Source organism: Scardinius erythrophthalmus, assembly GCF_964197995.2.
Source record: "Scardinius erythrophthalmus genome assembly, chromosome: 19".
Lineage (NCBI taxonomy): Eukaryota > Metazoa > Chordata > Actinopteri > Cypriniformes > Leuciscidae > Scardinius > Scardinius erythrophthalmus.
In genome coordinates this window covers 9,442,652-9,465,588 of record NC_138239.1, presented here as the reverse complement: position 1 = coordinate 9,465,588, position 22,937 = coordinate 9,442,652, and the positions used below count along the sequence as shown (strand labels likewise).

At 37.8% G+C, this 22,937-nt stretch overlaps 2 protein-coding genes across 2 annotated transcripts; both read left to right on the top strand.

Moving 5' to 3' along the window:
- Positions 1 to 1,341: 1,341 nt before the first annotated feature.
- Positions 1,342 to 3,956, top strand: slc30a1b (solute carrier family 30 member 1b; the record flags this gene model as incomplete). The annotated part of the gene is made up of 2 exons (XM_081394317.1): positions 1,342 to 2,005; positions 3,103 to 3,956. The coding sequence occupies 2 exons, from the start codon at positions 1,342 to 1,344 to the stop codon at positions 3,954 to 3,956; spliced, it is 1,518 nt and encodes a 505-aa protein (XP_081250443.1).
- Positions 3,957 to 8,144: 4,188 nt separating this feature from the next.
- On the top strand, positions 8,145 to 20,959 carry hadhab (hydroxyacyl-CoA dehydrogenase trifunctional multienzyme complex subunit alpha b). The gene is made up of 20 exons (XM_081348058.1): positions 8,145 to 8,281; positions 9,132 to 9,173; positions 9,571 to 9,641; positions 9,724 to 9,857; positions 10,250 to 10,388; positions 11,352 to 11,471; positions 11,568 to 11,670; positions 11,887 to 12,009; positions 12,179 to 12,297; positions 12,384 to 12,440; positions 13,776 to 13,885; positions 14,031 to 14,165; positions 14,892 to 15,063; positions 15,151 to 15,237; positions 15,315 to 15,455; positions 15,562 to 15,630; positions 15,748 to 15,943; positions 17,570 to 17,684; positions 18,756 to 18,901; positions 20,305 to 20,959. The coding sequence occupies exons 1-20, from the start codon at positions 8,215 to 8,217 to the stop codon at positions 20,448 to 20,450; spliced, it is 2,292 nt and encodes a 763-aa protein (XP_081204184.1). The 5' UTR covers positions 8,145 to 8,214; the 3' UTR covers positions 20,451 to 20,959.
- Positions 20,960 to 22,937: the final 1,978 nt, after the last annotated feature.

Sequence of the window (22,937 nt, the reverse complement as noted above, 5' to 3'; positions counted from 1 at the left end):
ACTGTAGGCACTAATGTTAATATGTTAATATGGGCCTTCAGTGGCTACCACCATATTTGACCTATTAAGGACATCTTGTTTGTGTGTGTGTGTGTGTGTGTGTGTGTGTGTGGGTGGGTGTTCTGGTAAACCCTACATTATGGGGACAAAATGTCCCCCAAAGATGGCAATATCCCAAATCCTTGTCCTTGAGGGGATATATTTTGATCCCCATGAGGAAAACATCTTATAAATCAGACTAAGTGATGTTTTTTTGAAAATACATGTAATGTAAAAATACAGAAAGTTTTCTGTTATGGGTAGGTTTAGGGTTAGGGGATAGAATACAGTTTGTACAGTATAAAATCATTATATCTGTGGAAAGTCCCCATAAAACATGAAAACACATTCATGTTTTACACACTGTTTCACCCTTTACCTATTAAATTCTGTCAGATGTCCTGATTTATATACATCTGACAGAATTTTATATATAACGTGTGTGTAGGAGGAGGAACATGTTAAAAGAAACAAATGAAAAATTATAAAAAATTGCAATTATAATAATTTTTTTACTATTGTATATTTTTTTATTATTTTCTTACAGCACCAGTGTCCGTGTCCCCCAAAATAAAATAAATAATATAATATAATATAATATAATATAATATAATATAATATAATATAATATAATATAATATAATATAATATAATATAGTCAATCCGAACAGATAGGCTATTAAATGTTATTGCAAAGTAGGCCTATACTGATTCAGAATTACAATAATTAAGTTTCTAGGTAATGATGATCTTTCTTTATTAGCCTACTTTATTTCTTTTGTGACTAATGCATGCACACCTTGGAGTAATTTTCATTCATTTGCACTGATTGCTATGATTTGCATTGTTCAACCGACAGCAGAATGTGTTCTCACTGACCATGTGACTCCGACTCCAGCATACAGTTATGTTCGGCCAATGGGGACGCATGGGACTGCGCGTCCCCGCTCAGACCGTGTGGAGAAGTTTACCGGTCCGAGTGCAAAGTCTCAAGTTTCGTTTAACTTCTCCTGGAGATTCACGAGCGTCTTTTATTCCATCCCCAGTCTATGGCGGCCGGTGTTACTCTCTAATAAGTATGAATGAATGTTTCGCTGAGCTGAATTCTTTAGTGCGTGCGTTGCGCAACGGGTAATTCGCAAGTTGCCATTAGCAACAGCATTTGCGCGTTTATTTTCAACATTAATCTCTTGTTTATGACAAACGTTCATGCCATAGACATCTAAAGCCGTTTTTGTATGTTATTTTAAAAGACTATTCGCTAAACTAAATATCATTTTATTTGCCGTTAAAGACAAAAAAATGGGTTTGGGACAGAACCGTGTGCGTTTGCTGTGTATGCTGTCTTTAACGCTTGTGTTTTTCATTGTTGAAGTTGTGGTAAGCAGGATAACAGCATCTCTCGCAATGCTGTCAGATTCTTTTCATATGCTGTCGGATGTAATAGCCTTGATAGTGGCTTTGATTGCCGTGAGTTTTGCGGAGACAACTCAAACCACAAGTAAAAACACGTTTGGATGGATCCGCGCAGAAGTGATGGGAGCTTTGGTGAACGCCGTGTTCTTGACGGCCCTCTGCTTCACTATTCTGTTGGAAGCCGTCGAGCGCTGCACGCTGCCTCATGAGATTGAGAATCCACGCGTGGTCATTTGGGTTGGCGTTGCTGGTCTACTGGTCAACGTACTTGGTCTTTTTCTGTTCCACGGACACGCGGGGTTTGGAGGGCACGGGCACTCTCATGGTGGTCACTCTCATCGGGGACACGGGCACTCTCATGGTGGTCACTCTCATCGGGGACACGGGCACTCTCATGGTGGTCACTCTCATCGGGGACACGGGCACTCTCATGGTCACAGCACAAAAAGCAGACATTATGAAAAACCAATAAAGGCGCATAAAGAGGAACACAATCTTATGATAAACAGCAGCAGTTCTCAAGGAGATCAAACTTCTGATCTGAAATCAGGTAGGTGTTCAAATTAACTTTTGTAAAAAAAAAAAAAAAAAAAAAAAAAAAAAATCTATTAAATATAGCCTAGCCTATGCTTTTTCATTATAATTGTATTTAGGCTACACTGCCCAGCCAAAAAAAAAAAGAAAGAAAAAAGTCACTGTTTGGATTTAAATAAGCAAATGCTTAAGAGTCTATGATTGGATCATTATTGCAGTGATTATTATGTTTCTAGTGTGTAACTTAGCTGTTCACTTCTTAATCAACAATGTAGGAAGACACATCATGTCAAATAACCTCTTGATGGAAATAACATCGCAAGTTTATTTCCATTAAGAGGTGCATCAATTTTTGGTCAAGATCTTGTATTGACAATGCAAGAGTTTAGTTTTAGTTAAGAGTTTTATTCTTTTACAATTTTAACCTGATGAATCTTGGCTTTGTCATCCTGGAATATGGCCATGATGTGTCTTCCTACAAGCTACACACTTCATCAATTAATGTTAAAAAACTGTTGCCAAACATATAAAATGCTAACATAATAATCACTGCAATAATTATCTAATCATAACCTCTTAAGAATTTGCCTATTTAAATCCAACTTGGGGACTTTTTGGGCGCACAGTGTAATATAACACATCCATGTAAAATTATGGGTTCACAGTCTTGGAAAACCTGGAAATATTGGGGAATTGTAAATTTTTTATTGTCGTAAAAAAAAAACGTGGGAATTAATAAAACCTAAACAGGATTTCCACAGTCCTGGAAAATCCTTAAATATCAAAAGTATGATTTCAAGGCCTGCAGAGTCATCAAAATGTACAATATCTTAAAAGCTTATTGAAATGTTTATAGTAAACATACATTTGTGTAGCTATTTTGTAGTTAAATCTGTATCCAGACATCACACACGACTGGAAAAGTAATGGGAAAAACATGGAAATTAAGAAAGTGTGGGAACGCTGATATAAAAGGCATGACATTTTCAGTGCTATTGAATATTTTGTTGTTGTTTTTGTAGTTGTTGCCTCTTTTGAGTGCAATTTCTATACATTTTCTATCTTCCTCTTCATCTTTATTTTTATGATCACTTTGCGGTCTTTCTTTTTTAGACAGCCTGGACATCAGAATCACGACCAACGGCTCATTGGAGGACCTGGATCGCAGTTCTGAGTCGCAGCTGAACATGCGTGGAGTGTTTCTGCACGTGCTCGGCGATGCATTAGGCTCCGTCATTGTGGTAGTCAACGCCTTGATTTTCACTTTTGTGTGGACGCCATGCCAACCTGACGAAATCTGTTTCAACCCCTGCCGTAGCACCCACTTGACTGACCATCAACATGTTAATACCACAGTCCTGCTGAGCATATCCAAACCGCACGACAGGACCCCAAGAACCGTATCTGTAGCCGGACCATGTTGGGTGCTTTATCTGGACCCAATGCTCTGTCTAATAATGGTGTGTATTTTGCTCTACACAACTTTCCCTCTCCTAAAGGAGTCGGCTCTGATCCTCCTACAAACGGTCCCCAAACAGATCGACATGCACAAGCTGAATGGGAAACTACGGAGCCTGGATGGTGTTATAGCCGTTCATGAACTGCACATCTGGCAGCTGGCTGGGTCTCGCATTATTGCAACCGCTCACATCAAATGCGCAGATCCAGCTACTTACATGGACGTAGCCAAACGCATTAAAGACATTTTCCATGACGAAGACATCCATGCTACTACTGTTCAGCCAGAGTTTTCCTCCATTTCTGAAGGACCTGGTGATTCCCGGTGTGAGCTTTCCTGTCAAAGTCAATGCAAACCCAAATTATGTTGTAATCCGACTAAAAGGGCTAAGCCAGAGTCGGAGCTGACCAAGATTAAAGAAAAGACCTGCAGGCATGCTGTCGGATGGGGCGATCAGAAGGAAGTGGAGGAAACTGTACATAGTACAGAGATGGAATCAACAGTTTAGGTCAAGAAGGACATTATATTGCATGAGTTGCACATGACCACTTTGCTCACAGCTCACAGTGGAGATTAGGGCAATTGTCTGGATTATTTCAAATCTTCTTATTGCACAAGTATGTCTCAGAGTGTTGGTTTTGTTGAACCCAAAAACATTAGATTCCATGCTGTGTTCTGCATATAAACGTGATATATAAAAAACAGAATACAACTTTTTTTTTATATTACGTTTGTTGGTTCTTATTGCTGGCTATAGATAGATATTAAAGGGTACGACAAATAAAGACATATTGATGCATATTAATAGCAGATATTTATTTTTCATATGTATTACACTATAATCTATTAATTATAATGATCATGCACTTTTGCCAACCAATAGAGGCGTATAGTAGTTGCCAAAAGTGATGTCCGGAGGGGATTGGTTTGGGGATTTATTTTTAATGACTCTACAAGTTTGATTAAACCATCAAAATATGATGAAAATAATGATGAACTTGATTAAGATTAAGACTAAATTATTTGACAAAAAAGTTGTAAACTACAGCTAGCGTTTTTTTTATATATATATATATGCATAGAAAAGCAAAAAGCTCACAGGAAAAAGCATCCATTAACTACAACATAATCAGTTATTAATATTTCGTTGGTCCTCTCTTGTTTTTGCATGTGTTCATTATCATAATTGCTTTATATGACAGTCTGGACAAAAATAATGCACAGATAACACAAATGACTTCAAGCACAACTACGCAATTAGCTTACAAAATCTTAAGCAAATTTTTTATAAATTAAGCAAAAAGTGAAGGTCAATTTTTCTAGCCCGGACATCACTTTTGGCCACTACTGTACGTGCTAAAATGACAAAAAATACAAGTTAGATTTTAATCTGTCTATTATGGCATTGTAAACATTTTGAAACATATTTGTGGATTATTTTTAAAATAAATATATAATGCTGTATTATATTTTTAAACTTATTTTATTTTCTGCTTTTATCTTCTCAAGAAAATTATTAAATTCCTCAAGACTATTAAACTCCTCAAGATTATTATTAAAATATACATGAATATTATAGGATACATGTTTTTTTTTTTGTTTTTTTTTGGTCATGCTGCAAAAGGAACTCATGCATGTTAATGTGTCTGATGTAAAGTCGTCATGAAACGTAATTGCGTAATTTCTTCCCTATGTGACATGCATATACATATATATCCAAATGAAAGGGCTTCTCGAACAATAAAAAATGTAGGAAAAAAAGACCAAATAATTGGATCGTTGTGGTTTCCTATTGGTGGATCTCATGTGAGTGACAGGTTGCCACACCCTCACACCAGTAAACACATCATCAGACAAGAGATTTTGCTGCAAGAGGGCGGGGAGGGGAGGTTATTTTAATAAAAAAATTACGAGGGCACATGAATTAAAAAACATTATGATGTTCACAGATAAATCATTTATTATAAATGCAATATTCCATTAAAAAAGTCCATTTTGATTTCATGGTGACTTTAAACAGATGCAGCAGTCAGTGTTGTCCTCTCACACAAAATGGCAGCTTGTTCCTTGCACAGCTGTACAAACAGATCATGTCTTGAATGGACCTTGGAGCTACACTCGCACATGGGCACACAATCACTGTGATAAGTATTTAGTGACTATGTTGAATTCTTTAAATAGATTTCTACTCTTGTATGGCCATATGATGGATCAGGGGATGTTTGTTGTGAAACAACAGTATTGGGATAAGGGTGGGGAGCACTTAATGAGGACAGTGTGATGCAATCAGTAAAGCAGTGTATGGGGCCCTGTTTCAAAACAATGGAGAATGGTTCTTATTCAGTCATTGCACAGTCTTCAAATCAATTCTCTATAGGATAAGAGACCTGATGCGTGTCTACTATTGTAACAATTAATAATTGATTGACCGTTATTGACAGTTATTCAGCAATCACAAATTTAGCAGTCTTGTGCTGTTTGTGTTGCTGTAAATCCGTAAGGAGTTTTTTGCTTTTTAAAAAGATAAAAAGTGGATAAGTTCAGTTAAACTGCTGAACTGAGAGTATGATGAAGGGGCTGGGGATGACAGAGCTTATCATGTGAGAATGGTCCCGAGTTCAGATGGAACGTACAAGGAAAGTACAAGCCTTACAATGAGACCACTGTAACACACAAAAACAAAATATTAAAATAAAAATCTGCCAGAACATAGTTCAGAAATGTATCATTATTTATATTTCTTCCCAGTTAACACACAACATATAAGCTGGTCATATTTTGGTTATATGAACTTGTTGTCAACATACTGGGGTTGGAAAATGAAACTGAAACACTTGGTTTTAGACCACGGTAATTTATTAGTATGGTGTAGGTACAGAATTCGTCTTGGGAATGACAGATACAAGTCCCTCACAGTGTTCAGAGGGACTTTGAGCCATACCTCTTCCAGAACAATAATGGCCAGGTCACAAAGTATTGCTGGTGGAGGACTTGCTCCTCCAAAATGCCATAAAGTGGCTCAAAAATATTTAGATCTGTTGAATGAGCAGGCCATGGGAGATGTTCAACTTCACTTTCATGTTCATTAAACCATTCTGTCACAAGTTTTGCTGCGTGTATTGCTACATTCAGGGTACAATGTTTGAACCATTGGTGCACATGGTCCTCCAGAATGGTTCGGTATAGTCCCTATGATACCCTATGATATAATGGGGAATGCCATGATATTGCAGCCCAAACCATTATTGATCCAGCCTGTGCTTCACTCTGGACAGCAACAGCTGAAGCCTCTTTGGGGCTTCACCACACCCTAACTCCCATGGATGTGGGAAAGATAGTGAAGGTGGACTCATCACTGTCATCAGTGAACAATGCATGTTTCACGTGTTTCCACAGCTCAAGATTTGCACAGTTGGCGCCAATGAAACTGACATTTGGCATTGGCATGCCATGAGTGACCAAAAGTTTGGCTATAGCAGCCCGACCATGAATATTGACTTGTGGAAACAAGTTGAAGTGTGCATTTAATTCTGCAGTGAGGTTTTTTGTGTGTGTGGATACAGTCTGTGAATTGAGTGGTAAAAGCCTTAATTAAATCTCTTCATCACAAGCGATCGAGTCTCTTTAGAAAATTTGGACTAAACCGCTCGATTTATATGGATTAGTTTTATGATCTCTTTATGAACTTTTTGAAGCGTCAAAGTGGTAGTTGCGTAGTTGTCAATGGAGGGACAGAAAGCTCTCAGATTTCATCAAAAAGATCTTCATTTGTGTTCCGAAGAAAATCAAAAGTCTATCGGAACGGCATGAGGGTGAGACAGAATCTTAATTTTTTGGGTGAACTATCCCTTTAATGCAAACGATTTTGTTGCGTGTTTGCCATCTTGTGGATGCATGTCACATTGCAGATTGTGATGTTTATAGAATTTTATAGAATTGCAACTGATTGCATATTATGGTTAATTTATTTGACTTCAAATAAAATAAAAGTTTGGCTAACTGAAATAAAATAAGATATAAAAAACGTAAACTTATTTGAGTTAATTTTTAGTTATTTTATTTCTTATTTCCATATTTTAACTTGAAAAATAAACTAAAATGAAAACGAAAAAAAATAATGAATTAACATATAAGCATTTTAAAAACAGTAACTAATAAAAAATGCAGTGCAACCAACTGGTTGGCTGTACATAATGTACTGTATGTAAAGGGGTCCAAAATGCTTGTGTTGCCGAGTTTGTCTAATTTGATGCAACATTATATTTTTAGCATAACAAATTCAGTAAAAAGTTCAATAAGAAATTAACACACTTCTAAATATGTCTCTATTTTGCCGTTATCCAGCATGATTTGAGAAGCTTGATATATATATATAGGCTACTATAGGCAATTTTAGAGAAATAAATACATTTTTGAAATATATCCACCCATTCCCAAACCACTCATCCTTCTATAAATAGCCTATATAATTTATATAATTAATACAAGTACATTTAATTGTTTTTATTCTTCTGCTTATTTCTAGGTTTAACTGAAAAACAATACAACATAAGTTCAAGGTTTATCAATGATTTTTAACATTTTATTTAAACCCACAACAACAACAACAACAAAACCCATAATATAATGATGTATTATCTGATGCGGTCATGATATATAGAGTCGGTGGATTGGATGTGTTCAGCAAGTCTCTGGCAGTGTAGAAGTGAAACACTGAGACACTCCTTCCGCCTGCTGTCTGTCATTACACACATTGACCTCCAAACATGGCCGGCGTACGAGCCCTCGGTTCCCTCTCCAGACTCACAACCAGAAGATATACCCTGTTTCCAGGTACTTCACACCGCTACAATCTTTCCTTAAATGACTATACATCCCTATTGCATTTCGCTTATACACTTGCGTAAATAAACTACTGTGGAGAGTCATCAGTCACACTTCACTGAAGTAGCTTAGCTCACCTGCTAATTAACTCAAGGTCCAGTGATCAATGTTTTGTGACTGTTTTAAGTTTCACGCGCGTGCAGTTTACTTTACTGCGCGTGCAACGAAACGCGCACGTCTATCAATGCTGTTTAATTTAACTTAATTTATTAGCATTAGAGTTAACGCAGTGACATGTTGTTCCCATTCAAAAAAGATTGCTAATGCTGGTCATTATCTTATAATGCATGAAGACATTTTTTTTTAAATAAATATTTGTTTTATAGACTAATTAAACGTTTTTAATAATCGTTAACGCCAGAGTTGTTACCTCTGCCGTTGAAAACTGGTTTAATCGAGGTTGGTTTAATGATATCTGCTAATATATCTCTGCATCTATTAATATTATAGTTAAATTATGGCTAATATGACGGATTTGTTTACATAGAGCCTTTGCATTCATTTCATTATGTTTTCATCATTACTGAGAGGTGGATGACATTATCACTATGGTTGTAGTGTAGGTTAAGAGGAAACTAGGTTAAAGTTCATCTGTGGCTTTACTGCTAGAGTCATGTCCTCTACAGGCCTGTCTACATTCTGCTGCGTGTAATATATATTCACTGTCTTCCAACTTAGCCTGATATGACCCTCACTTCTTAGAGATCAATTTATATTAGGTATTAGCCTATGACTTCTGAGTCCATTTCTGTGATTGTACCTTCACATCACTATTGACTTTTTTTGTCACCCAATAAAGGTGTCAGCAGGCGGACCTTTAAAGTTGCTGCTTGTATGATGGGTAAAATATTTTTATATTATATGAACTGAAAGTATATATATATATATATATGTATATATATGTGAAGAGTTCAGATGCAAAAGCCTCTAAGTGCCATCTGAAATTTTCTTCTAAAATGATCATTTTAATCAAGCTCATATATTTAAGTTCAGTAATTTCACTTAAATGACAATTAATAGGTCATTTTCATTACCATTTAAGTGAATTTACTGAATTTAAATATGCAAGCTTGATAAAAATGATTATTCTAGAAGAAAATTTCAGATGGCACTTAGAGGCTTTTGCATCTGAACTCTTCACATATATATATATATATATAGTGTGTGTTAAGTTTTTATGATATCAATTAATGTATTGCATACTTTTTCATTTTTACGTCTTTTCAATATTTCCTCAGCTCGTACACACGTAAACTATGAGGTCAAGGGAGATGTAGCTGTGATCCGTGTGAATGATCCCAATGCAAAGGTAATAGTTGTCTTTGCAACCACGTTAATGCGTTCAAATGATGTCGTAATATTTCATAATGTGTTTTTTTTGTGATGTCTAGGTCAACACACTGTCTGTTCAAATGCAAAGGGAGATGACAGAAGTTATGGATGAGATTTTGGGAAACAATGCTGTTCAGGGTGTTGTTCTCATCTCATCCAAACCCGGCAGCTTCATCGCAGGGGCAGACATTAAGTCAGTATCAGAATTCGGGAACACTTTATTTTAGGGTCCAATTCTCACTATTAACTAGTTGCTTATTAGCATGCCATGCATATTACTAGGATACTGGTAGTTTATTATTGCTTATATAGCACATAATAATGCCTTATTCTGAAATACCATATTCTATATCCCTTAATCCACCCAATACCTAAACTTAACAACTACCTTACTAACTATTAATAAGCAGTAATTAGGAGTTTGAGGCAAAAGTCATAGATAATAATTAGTTAAAAGTGAGAATTTGACCCTAAACTACAGTGTGACCCAGAATTCGTAATGTGTTTATTATTGGTGGTTATGGTGATCATTATCAAATACAGTGCTGATATCTTACCTGTTATTTTTCTGCACCATGTATTTAGCATGATTCAGGCCTGTAAGACTGCAGAGGAGGTCACCGGGCTTTCTCAGGAGGGCCAGAGGATGTTTGAGAAGATTGAGAATTCTCCTAAGCCCATTGTCGCTGCCATTAATGGATCGTGTCTTGGTGGAGGCTTAGAGGTACTGCATTCATGTTCATATGTCACCATTTTTATCCACCCACAGGGTGAGCATAGGATTACTGTAACATTTCTGATGTGATTTTAAAGTGCCCCTATTATGCTATTTTAAAGGCTCCTAATTTAGTTTTAAAGGTCTCCTGCAATAGGTTTACATATATCCAAGGTCAAAAATCACTTTAATTTTCTCATAATATTCATTTGCAGCATTACTTTTTTTCTCACAGTGTCTGAAACGAAATGATTAAAGATAGTCTTTTTTTAAACCCCTCCTTTCCACGAGTCTACTCTGCTCTGATTGGTCAGACGGCCCAGTCTGTTGTGATTGGTCGACCGCTTACAGCGTGTGTCGGAAACCAAACGCCCATTACAATATCTACATTTCTGCTCTGGAAGCTTGATAAACAATACGAACAGTAACGATGGCGTCGGTTTTACCATACCAATTCAAGCCCGAGTCCTCATTCTTTTAAAGTGTATGCAAAGTGGATTTGCTTTCGCAACACAGAAAACAGCTGAAATGTCGAAAATCCCAACCAAACTCTTCCAGGCCTCAGCAACAACTACAGTGTTTGAGGGCATGTCAAAGTAAACGTTGTTCTCGGGCAGCCAATGAAGACCATAGGCTGCCATTATAAAAATTCATTATAAACTTACATAGGTTCATACAGGAAGACAGACTGGAATAACTGGCAACTCTTTTCAGGCAGTTCAGATCCATTTTGATCTTTGAAACTTTGCAGACCTTACATTCACAAACAGCTATATAACACACCACACTTTAGGAAAGTGTTTGCATTCGTTTTGTAACTTTATATAGACAAATATCTGATTACTATAAACTGATACAAACAATAACCTATGCAATAAATTAAACAATACATTTGCCTAAATTCAACACAAAAATTGTGCGTTTAGTTTTACAGACAATACAAAATTGATATTGTGTTTTATGTGTTTGTAGTTTGCCATTGCCTGTCAGTACAGAATAGCCACCAAGAGTAAGAAGACGGTCCTGGGCGTCCCTGAGGTCATGCTCGGTCTTCTGCCTGGAGCTGGAGGAACACAGAGACTGCCCAAAATGGTCCGTAATTTGCCACATACACGTTTCATAATTATTATTTGAATTGAATCTTCACAACTCAAGCGTGGTTGTTTTTACACCTTTGCTTTTATGTAGCTTGGTCTTCCCAGTGCTTTTGATATGATGCTAACAGGAAGGAACATCCGTCCAGATAAAGCCAAGAAAATGGGCCTGGTTGACCAGCTGGTGGATACTCTTGGTAAAACATTTTCTGTGTACTGCATTTGTGTGTATATATGTAAAACAGAGAAGAAAAAAATCAGGATTCTTTGATGAATAGAAGTGTTCAAAAGAACAGAATTTGTTTGAAATATATATTTTTTGTAACAACATAAAAGTCTTTTCACTTTTAAACAATTTATTGCATCCTTGCTAAATAAAAGTATTCATTTCTTAAAAATAACAATAAAAACAGGACCTGGACTGAAGAGTCCAGAGGAGAGGACTATTGAATACTTGGAGGAAGTAGCTGTGGAGGCAGCCAGAGGCCTTGCTAACAAGAAAATCTCACTTACCAAACAAAAGGGCTTGATGCAGAGTGAGTATTTGCAATGGTCGACTACTAGACGGTTGTAGAAATGATTTAGACACAAGTTATTTAGGCTTTTGCAAGATTAATATTTATCATCTTAATCAGTGTTGCATATATATATATAGCATACTTTTGCTTTATTGCTTTAATTAGTATATACAATTTTTCCTTGCAGAAATTCAAGACTACGTCATGAGTTATCCGTTTGTGAGACAACAGATCTACAATACAGTTGAGAAGAAGGTCATGACACAGACCAAGGGACTGTACCCTGCACCACTGAAAATAATTGAGGTTTGATTCTGTGCTCAATGGAGTTATCATAAATCATAGTAGAAATAGCTTATATTGAGTTGATACCTGTTTGTTTTCTCTTTCAGACTGTGAAGGCTGGTGTTGAACAGGGTCTGACTGCAGGTTACCTGGCTGAGTCACAGGTGCTTTGGAAATGTGTAAACTGTAAAATCGTACAATAAGACACAATCATGTAACTAAGGCTGCCCCCAACCGAATATTTAAAGGGATAGTTCACTTTGAAATAAAATTTTGGTATGTTTTAGCTTACCTCAAGGGCATCCAAGATGTAGGTGTCTCTTTTTCCGCAGTAGTTTCAATTTTGATATTTTTAGGTCAAACCGTTCTTGTCTGTCAGTCGTATAATGCAGGTCTATGGTCACTGTCTCAAAGAGCATGCACAGAGTCCAAATTAAAACAATTCCCCATCGTCCAAATTAAACAATTCCCCATCGTAAGTACACATTGATGGCCTAAGACACGAAACGAGCGGTTTGTGTGAGAAAACGAACAGTATTTATATCTTTTATACCTCTTGTAACACAGCCATGTCCAAGTGATCTGTGGGCGCGCGCGTTTCCTGCTGTGTGACGTGTGCGCAGACTGGTGCATAGAAATATATACTCTACATTTCGCCTAGGCTACGGCAGTTCATTGGAACGAATGTCTTTAAGGCGACATCTAGTGTATATTTCTATGCACCAGTCTGCGTACATGTCACACACCAGGATGCGCTCGCGCCCTCAGATCACTTGGACGTGGCTGTGTATAAGAGGTAAAAACGATATAAATACTGTTCGTTTTATCACACAAACCGCTCGTTTCGTGTCTTAGGCCATCAATGTGTACTTACGATGGGGAATTGTTTAATTTGGACGATGGGGAATTGTTTTAATTTGGACTCTGTGCATGCTCTTTGAGACAGTGACCATAGTCCTGCATGATATGACTGTCAGACAAGAACGGTTTGACCTAAAAATATCAAAATTGAAACTACTGCGGAAAAAAAGACACCTACATCTTGGATGCCCTTGAGGTAAGCTAAAACATACTAACATTTTATTTCAAAGTGAACTATCCCTTTAAGAAACATTCCTCAGAGATTTTGCTCCATATCGACATTATAGCATTACGCAGATTTGTCGGATTCTGTACGTTTTCCGTTATGTAAATGGTCCCTAAGGCTCTTCTCATCGACTAACGTTTGATCGACTTTTAGGGGGCAGCCTTTAAACACTCAATATAATTCTGAATTATTCCACTTGACTACACTTGGAATCTGTTGTTGAATCAGATCCTCACTTGCATCTCTGATCTGGTGAATTTTTGCAGGGGAATTACAACTTAAATTTTTTCAAAACAAAGCATTTTGAATTATCTGCTAATATTCATTTAATAATATTATTTGGTAACTGCGAAAGATAATGTTATGCGTGTAGCATAATAATCTAATTATGCACTTTTTATTTCCTTTACAGAATTTTGGCAAGTTAGCTATGAGCTCTGAGAGTAAAGCACTTATTGGCCTTTACTACGGTCAGGTCACATGCAAAAAGAATCGATTCGGAACCCCTGAAAAGGAAGTAAAGTATGTATTTTCTTTGTCTATTACTATATGTAAGTTTGAGGGAAATTTACAGTTACTGCAATTTATAAGCAGCAACTTAAGTGTTACATCTATTTCCTGTAGAATAGTAAATAATTTATCTTGCTTATTGATTTTCTATTTTTAGAACACTTGCTGTCTTGGGAGCAGGTTTGATGGGTGCTGGCATTGTTCAAGTGTCCATAGATAAAGGCGCTCACATTATTCTTAAGGACACCACACTGGAGGGACTCAGTCGTGGAGAGCAGCAGGTCTATAAAGGGTGAGTATTAAATATACTGGAACTAGAGCTGTGTGACCATTCGGTAGCAATCAAAATAGAGTAAATCACCCTTTAAAAGTAAATTGATTCGTCAAATAAAGATTGTATCAATTACACCAGTAGGTGGCGACAAGTGACTGTTAAAAAATATTTGTAATTGAATCATTCATTCAAGAGATTTGTTCAAAAATACTGATTCATCTAGTAATAATACAAGTGTATTCTTTGTGAGTCATTGAATCATTCAGTCAAACAGTTTTATTATTTATTTTTTATTTATTCACTCAAATTAATTAAACATTTTTAAATATTTTTTTTTCTCGTTCAAAAACGAAACCGTTATTGTCTCTGTGTAAATTAAAAAAACGCAAATTTGTTAAAATGGTGACATGCGAATTACATGTTCAGTCTATAGGCGCGTACGTAGTGTTTCTTTACAAAGTGACATCGATACAGAATACAGCGTTTTTGTGGATCCATGTGAACGGGGATCATTTTGACAATGTTGTCATCCTGTACGCAAAAAAATGCAAAGGAAAAACGTTTCCATTTTTAGTACATCGTTGTCATGTAAATGTGCCCTGAAATAAGATTAAAATTGACAAATAGATCAAACCCGTAACCAAAGTTAAAGCTGCTTTGATGTTTTTCCCCATAATATTTATTTTTATGTATTGTATTTGAATTTTTTTTTCTTTTTTTTTTTCTTCCAAAAAATGTTTTCAGGCTAAATGACAAAACTAAGAAGAAGAGCATAACATCATTCGAAAGGGACAGTTTTCTGTCCAACCTAACGGGACAGCTAGACTACAATGGCTTTAATAAAGCCGACATGGTCATTGAAGCCGTTTTTGAGGATCTGAGCATCAAACACAAAGTCCTAAAAGAAGTTGAAGCAGTAAGTTAATATTAAACAAGATCAAGATTTCAAACTCTCTTAAATAAATAAAAAAACTTTTGATGATAACATATTTTGTCATTGTAGGTGATTCCTCCACATTGTATATTTGCTACCAACACATCTGCTTTACCAATCAAAGATATTGCAGCTGTGAGCAAGCGACCTGATAAGGTAAGAAACTTTGAATGACTTCGCAGATGTGAGAGAGTTTGAGCTTATCTCAAATTTGTGATTGTGTTTTGTTTCAGGTAATTGGAATGCACTACTTTTCTCCAGTTGACAAGATGCAGCTACTGGAGATCATCACCACTGATAAAACCTCCAAGGACACAACAGCCTCAGCGGTGGCGGTCGGCCTGAAGCAAGGCAAAGTTATTATCGTCGTTGGGGTGAGACACTGCATATTCTTCCATCAATCCAGAATACACGTTTTACGGATCTACAATCCATTAAAAGAAATGGGATGGAATGGCTAATTGCAATGTTTATCTTCAGGACGGACCAGGATTCTACACAACCAGATGTTTAGCTCCCATGTTAGCTGAGGCAGTGCGTGTATTGCAGGTTTGTGTGTTTCTATTTGAGTTATTAATTTATTCCCATCTGTTGTAAAAGTGTTATGTGCAAAAATCAGGCTATGGTGACGTTCTTCATAGAAACACACCTGTTCTCTACATACAGGAAGGTGTTGACCCCAAGAAGCTGGACTCTCTGACCACAGGTTTTGGCTTCCCTGTGGGTGCTGCTACCCTGGCTGATGAAGTGGGCATTGATGTGGCAGCTCATGTGGCCGAAGACCTCGGCAAGGCCTTCGGCTCCAGATTTGGAGGGGGAAATATTGAGGTCTTGAAGACCATGGTGGAAAAAGGATTCAAAGGTACATTCTTTAGCTTAAGCAAAAGCACACTTCAGTTTTGACGCGTATGTGTACAGGCGAATGCATAGCCTTTCAAAGTAGACCCTGTTTGATAGCATGCATGAAAAGTGTGCTTTCACACTGGCAGTTTAGTTAGAACCAGGGCATGGGTTGCTTAAAAATTGGCAATGTGAAAGCTGGGGAACGAACCCGAGGTGGTCTGAGTTCAGCTGCACTGGAACTGTGGTATAATTTGTGTGAATGAGAAAGTGACTTAGACTTAGAAAAAAAACCCTGAAAATAAAAATATTTAATGACTGTCCTATATAGTATATACAGATGACTGTACTATAGACCAAATATAATGCTGAAATGAATGTTGTATGAACCATTTATGTTAAATATGGTTTAGAAAAATCTGCAGATCTATAAAATCTATTGTGAAATGGAAAATGTGCAGGAACCCTGCAGGAATGAAAACAAATATCTTCAATTGATTTGAACTGTTGTTTAAAGGGTTACTTCAGGATTTAGCATTAAGCTTTGTATTAGTAGAAAACCTGTAGTATTTTCGAATTACCATGCTTTCCCCCCTCATATCCCCCTGAGAGGAGAGATTTATGTATTTTTTGTCTGGAAAAAATCCTCCGATGACGCAAAAATCGTCATTTTGCGTCATCGGAGGATTTTCTGGCCAGAGGCTAAAGACTACAGCCAGTAGATGGCGTTGTTCCGCATGTGTTCAGCCCGCCCATAGAGGGTGGGATCTCACTCACAGAATGTACACAGTATCAGCCGTCTTTCTTTGGAAGCTAAGCTAGCATGCTCTTGTTCTGTGGAGAAAGCTGAATAATAGGAGAAAGCTGAGTAAGTAGGGGTTACCATCTTCCTTTTCCCGGACTTGTCCGGCGGGCGAGACTGTTAAAAATGTCCGGGATTCGGCTTTTGTGTTCTACGGTCGCCATTCATTGTTTACATGCACACCTCTCGTTTCAATCTAATTGAATTAATTCCGATCGGTGAATCTGACTGTAGTGTTTACATGGACGCTAAACAAGTGCGTTTGATGCGGTTGATGTGCGTTTTAACATTGCTAAGAAAATTCCCGCTCCTCCGTGAGAGATGCGTTCTCCCGCGGCCGTCAGCCTCGTCCTGCTCGCCACAGTAAACATGATGAATGGCGACTGTAGAACGCAAAAGCCGAATCCCGGACATTTTGGGTCTCTAAATCCCTGGCAAACTCATCACTTAGGCTAGCCTTGTTGTTTTCAACTGTGCTCTCTAACCGGTAGGCGTGGCCTCCTAAGGCAGCGAAGCAAGTGCATTCTGGGAGTTGTTGTCTTTCATCCACATAAGCCAAAAATACATTTTCTGGCTTTTCTCAGTCTAGAAAGCTCCAAATTCAAAAATTTCTCCACATTTCTTCTACTTAAATGACATATTTTAAATACACATTCATCTTCCCAGAGGTGAAGTATCCCTTTAACAAAACACCAAATGTTCAGCTGACAAAACATCTTTCAGTAGACAAAAAAATTACATGATCTCTGACAATTCAGTATGGCGTCTACCCTGATTAATTCTGTTCTTTGGGTTTATTGACATTAACATGTTCAGTAAAATATTTCTTCTCAATTCACAATTTAGGACGGAAGTCTGGCAAGGGCTGCTATATCTACCAGCCAGGACTTAAAACCAGAGATGTGAACCCAGAAGTTCTGGAGATTTTGGAAACATTCAAGCTGGCGCAAAATGCTGCCGTGTAAGTACCTCAGACTGTTGTTAAAGGGGCATTCCACCCATTTGAACATTGTTTTTTATTTAAAGTGGGTCATATATGTAGTCGAAATGTAAAATAAATTTAGAATTTGGTGCCTTCGTGACCGAGGAAAGACAAAAAATAACTTCAGGACACATTTGTATGAAAGACAACAACTACCACAATGCACCACATTGCACAGCTCCACAAGCCACTCCCACTAATCCAGAAAGCGCATATCTGCCTATCAGAGAAATCACTCTTCCGTCTACAAGGCTAGCTACCACCAGAGCTTGAAATTCATTTCACGTTCACACAAAATGTCTAGTTAGTTGGCGAACTCATTAGTGCATTACTCCTCGTTTGTATTTCTTTCGAAAAGGTGAATTATTGCCTGGTACCTGGATGTTCAGTCAGAACATATGCGGTGCGAAACTAGGATAGTTCTCAACACAAACGTCCGTGTCCTCGTCTGATTCAGAGATTTCGTCCAGGAGAAATTGTCATCGTTGAAATTCTTTGCCGCAGACGGACTCTATCTCTGTGTTCGTAGCGGTTCGTAGTTGCATAGTGAGATCACCGGCGCCACCAGTCCGCCCTAACTCAGTTATTGTCATAACTGTACATCTGTCTCCACAGCGCCTGTTAGCTTAGCTTCAAACAAGATGGAGGAAATTGCTTTCAGTTTCAAAGAGTAAAGTCCCACCCACTGATCTGTAATAGGTCTGTAGCGTGAGCGGGTCCCGCCCCCTGGGAAAGATGAGGAACTAGTGTCTGTAGTCTCAACAGAAATCCCCCCCTCTTACACTTCCTCCTACAATGACGCAAAATGACGATTTTTGTGTTTGAGTGTTGCACGACCATTCAATAGAATGACTGGGTTTCTAACAATGCAAAGCTTAATGCAAATGGGTGGAGTGTCCCTTTAAGGTTAGATGTATTTTAATTCGTAAAATGACTTCTCATCAGGACAAATGCAGTGTTATTGTTTTGTAGTAGATAATGCATAGTTTATCATCCAGCAAACAGTATTTCTGCTCAATCATCACTGCTTCTTTCTGTCGCTCCACCCAGATCTTCAGACTCAGATATACAGTACAGGCTGGTGTCTCGTTTTGTGAATGAGGCTATTATGTGTCTACAAGAGGGCATCCTTGCCAGTCCAGTGGAGGGTGACATTGGGGCAGTGTTCGGTCTCGGCTTTCCACCCTGCCTTGGAGGTGAGATTCTAATATCTTAATTTATTCTTTGGATTTTTTCTTTAAAAACTGTCCTTTTCAGATTAAAGGTGCTATACTGTATGTATTTGTAAGATACCATAATATGTTTGCAGATATATAGGAAACATTTTAAGTTCACATAGTTGTTTCTATGAAAAACAATGCTACAGCTACAGCCAGTTATTCTGTGTCGGAATGTCTGTTTTTGTTTTGGACCGTGATCCTGCCCACCGCCAATTTACCCAATAGAGTGCAACAGTGCCCGCCCCCTTTTTCAGAGGCGCTGGTTCCAACAGTTTTTTTTTTTAATTAGTTTTTTCCCAGGGCATAAGGGATTTTAAAATAGTCTTCGTTAGAGAGTTATAAGACATGAGCCAAGTCAATCAGCTACGAGGTGAATCCCAACATTACAAACTCTGATTTGAAGCAAAAAAGTTTTTGAAAATCTGACAAAAAAACAAAGGTACAAGAATGTGAACTTAACGGCTTTAGTAAGGGAAAGAACTATAATCCCATTAAGCATTGCGAACAGAATAATTGAATTAAAAATGACAAAGAAATAAAAAAAAAAAAATCTTCTCATTTACGAACATTGATTATATGTATGAAAACTTATATTTATTGTTTATTGCAAAATATGCATATTTAAATATTTCAGTATTTCAGTATTTTGAGCATATGGAGATCGACTCGATTACTTCATTCACAGTGTGCTTCATGGGAGTGGGTGGAGCTAAGTGTTGCTTTTTTCGACTCTCTGATTGGAGTAATTTTCTGTCGAGCATCACCGGTTCGGATGCCACTGTTAAACACGATTATTAAAAAAAAAAAGCTGAAATAATGTGGGCTGACGGCTTCAGCAGAAGCAAATACCATGGATTAACAACCGCACTGAAGGTCTGTCTCTAAATGTTTATAAGTTATCGTTCAAAATCGATTTCATTATAGAGAAAATGAATAGAGTTTTAACTTCCGGAACCCAACTGTTGCACTCTATAGTACTTCGACACCCCGGGTTGCCAGTTGGCGGAAAACACAGCGTATTGCAGCCATGGAGGCCAGCAAACAAACTTGGTCAGATATCGTTGATTCTGCCCAACCTAAAAAGCCTTGGCATCCATCTAAAAAGCTCTATGACCAGAGGCATATTAAAACTCGTATAAATCAACTCATTAACTCGTTGCCTTACATTGCCAATTGCGCTCGTTCCTGTTGCGTTTCCTCAATCTGGCAACCAGCGTGACAATTGAGTCTGAGGAGGAGATTGCGGGGAAAATGACTCTCTCCAATATTTTGAATTTGGACTGCAGTACCCATTTTAACCACTAGCTGTCAATATTACATACTGCACCTTTAAGGTATATCAGCATTCAGTCCTTTTATTATGTGAATTGTCATTGCAGGGCCCTTCAGGTTTGTGGACTGCTTTGGTGCAGACAAACTTGTGGAGAAGATGAGAAGGTTTGAGGAGGTCTATGGGAACCAGTTTACCCCTTGTCAGCTGCTGCTTGATCACGCCAAGGATCCAAGCAAGAAATTTCACAAGTGACTTCAGCCGTCATGTGCCATTACGACTTCATAGAAGTTTCACAGATTTACGTGAAAAACAAGCAATCGATTGTGCACTTAAAGCAAGAGTTCAGAATGTCAGGGGCCTTTTTGTTCCTTGTCAAGGAAATAACAATTTCCCCCCCATAAGATGCCATGTACATGACTAATATTCAGGTAGACTTTGGCCAAGTGATAGCCTTCAACTAAATTAAACTATTTAGTTTTTGGGTTGTGTTTGTATATTAATGAACTCTTTAGGTGAAATTGTTTTCTAATGGTTGTGTACAAATAAAATGTACAGGCAGAGACATCAGGCACGTTCCATTACAGCCCGGGCGTCAAAAGAAAAACCCTAATGTATAGTCCAAAAGCACTTGTCTGTAAAATAATTTTTCATTTCAGCGAGCTTCGGTACTTGTACTCAATCTCTCTCTCTCTGGACATAGAAAGTGGCCTCAGAAAAAAAAAATGTCAATGAATTAAATGAAATGTTAAAGTCTTCTGTGATTTATGGTGTTTTTATTGACTCTGGGTCTGGAGACGGGTACATCAACATCTCCCCTAACTGTTATTGTTCGTTTGTAGTTTACCCCTAGACTGTGAATTAGGAACGTAACAATTGGGGGCTCGTCCGGGATCAGCAGCACGTGTCCGTAATCTGCACAAACAACGGAGAGAAAAAGAAACAGAAAACAAACAAACAAACACCAGAATGCAGAAACACATTAAAGAAAAACGCACGTCACAAGACGTAACAAGTGGGACCATTTAAGCATTGTGAACTTCTTTTTCTGATGTAACGCTTATTTAGATGTTCAGAGATGTTATGATGCATTTCAAATAGGGTCATAATATGTACCTACTGTACCAAAACGTGTATGAAAAGTATAGTCATTTTATAATGATAAAGCTACAAGATTGATGCAATTATATTAAAATAGGATGTACACTCACCTAAAGGATTATTAGGAACACCTGTTCAATTTCTCATTAATGCAATTATCTAATCAACCAATCACATGGCAGTTGCTTCAATGCATTTAGGGGTGTGGTCCTGGTCAAGACAATCTCACATTTTTTCACGCACAACCATTTCTAGGGTTTACAAAGAATGGTGTGAAAAGGGAAAAACATCCAGTATGCGGCAGTCCTGTGGTCGAAAATGCCTTGTTGATGCTAGAGGTCAGAGGAGAATGGGCCGACTGATTCAAGCTGATAGAAGAGCAACTTTGACTGAAATAACCACTCGTTACAACCGAGGTATGCAGCAAAGCATTTGTGAAGCCACAACACGCACAGCCTTGAGGCGGATGGGCTACAACAGCAGAAGACCCCACCGGGTACCACTCATCTCCACTACAAATAGGAAAAAGAGGCTACAATTTGCACGAGCTCACCAAAATTGGACAGTTGAAGACTGGAAAAATGTTGCCTGGTCTGATGAGTCTCGAGTTCTGTGGAGACATTCAGATGGTAGAGTCAGAATTTGGCATAAACAGAATGAGAACATGGATCCATCATGCCTTGTTACCACTGTGCAGGCTGGTGGTGGTGGTGGTGGTGTAATGGTGTGGGGGATGTTTTCTTGGCACACTTTAGGCCCCATAGTGCCAATTGGGCATCGTTTAAATGCCACGGCCTCCCTGAGCATTGTTTCTGACCATGTCCATCCCTTTATGACCACCATGTACCCATCCTCTGATGGCTACTTCCAGCAGGATAATGCACCATGTCACAAAGCTCGAATCATTTCAAATTGGTTTCTTGAACATGACAATGAGTTCACTGTACTAAAATGGCCCCCACAGTCACCAGATCTCAACCCAATAGAGCATCTTTGGGATGTGGTGGAACGGGAGCTTCGTGCCCTGGATGTGCATCCCACAAATCTCCATCAACTGCAAGATGCTATCCTATCAATATGGGCCAACATTTCTAAAGAATGCTTTCAGCACCTTGATGAATCAATGCCACGTAGAATTAAAGCAGTTCTGAAGGCGAAAGGGGGTCAAACACAGTATTAGTATGGTGTTCCTAATAATCCTTTAGGTGAGTGTATATTAAAATATACATTTTGATATTAGGTTCAATTAAGCTCTACAGCTTCTTTATAGTGACTTGAATATTGCAACAAAAACAGTATGAGAACATTTAATTTAGTCCATTATTGTAGCTTAAACTGTCTCTGTCTTTCCTACAGACTTTCCTAAATGCAATAAGCTAAATTGAGTAGAAAGGCCATCGTTATTGATGGGCTATTATTAGCTTTTTCTTACAGAGAGAAAACTGAATCTCCTACTGGGGGCGCTCTTTTGATTAATCAAATAAATTCTAAATAATACATAAATGAAATATGCACCCAATCTGGAAATATTTGCTAATTAATCAACTTGAAGTTGTTTATTTTGTGATAACTACCAAGCTGATTATACAGTATTACACTGCTACTTACCAAATAAATATATTTATTGGCCAGTGTTATTTT

Coding starts and splice junctions, on each gene's coding strand:
- hadhab (XM_081348058.1), top strand. CDS start 8,215: ATGGCCGGCGTACGAGCCCTCGGTTCCCTCTCCAGACTCACAACCAGA. Junction 12,441..13,775: donor GTTACCTGGCTGAGTCACAG/GTGCTTTGGAAA, acceptor TTTCCTTTACAG/AATTTTGGCAAGTTAGCTAT. Junction 15,064..15,150: donor TCCTAAAAGAAGTTGAAGCA/GTAAGTTAATAT, acceptor TTGTCATTGTAG/GTGATTCCTCCACATTGTAT.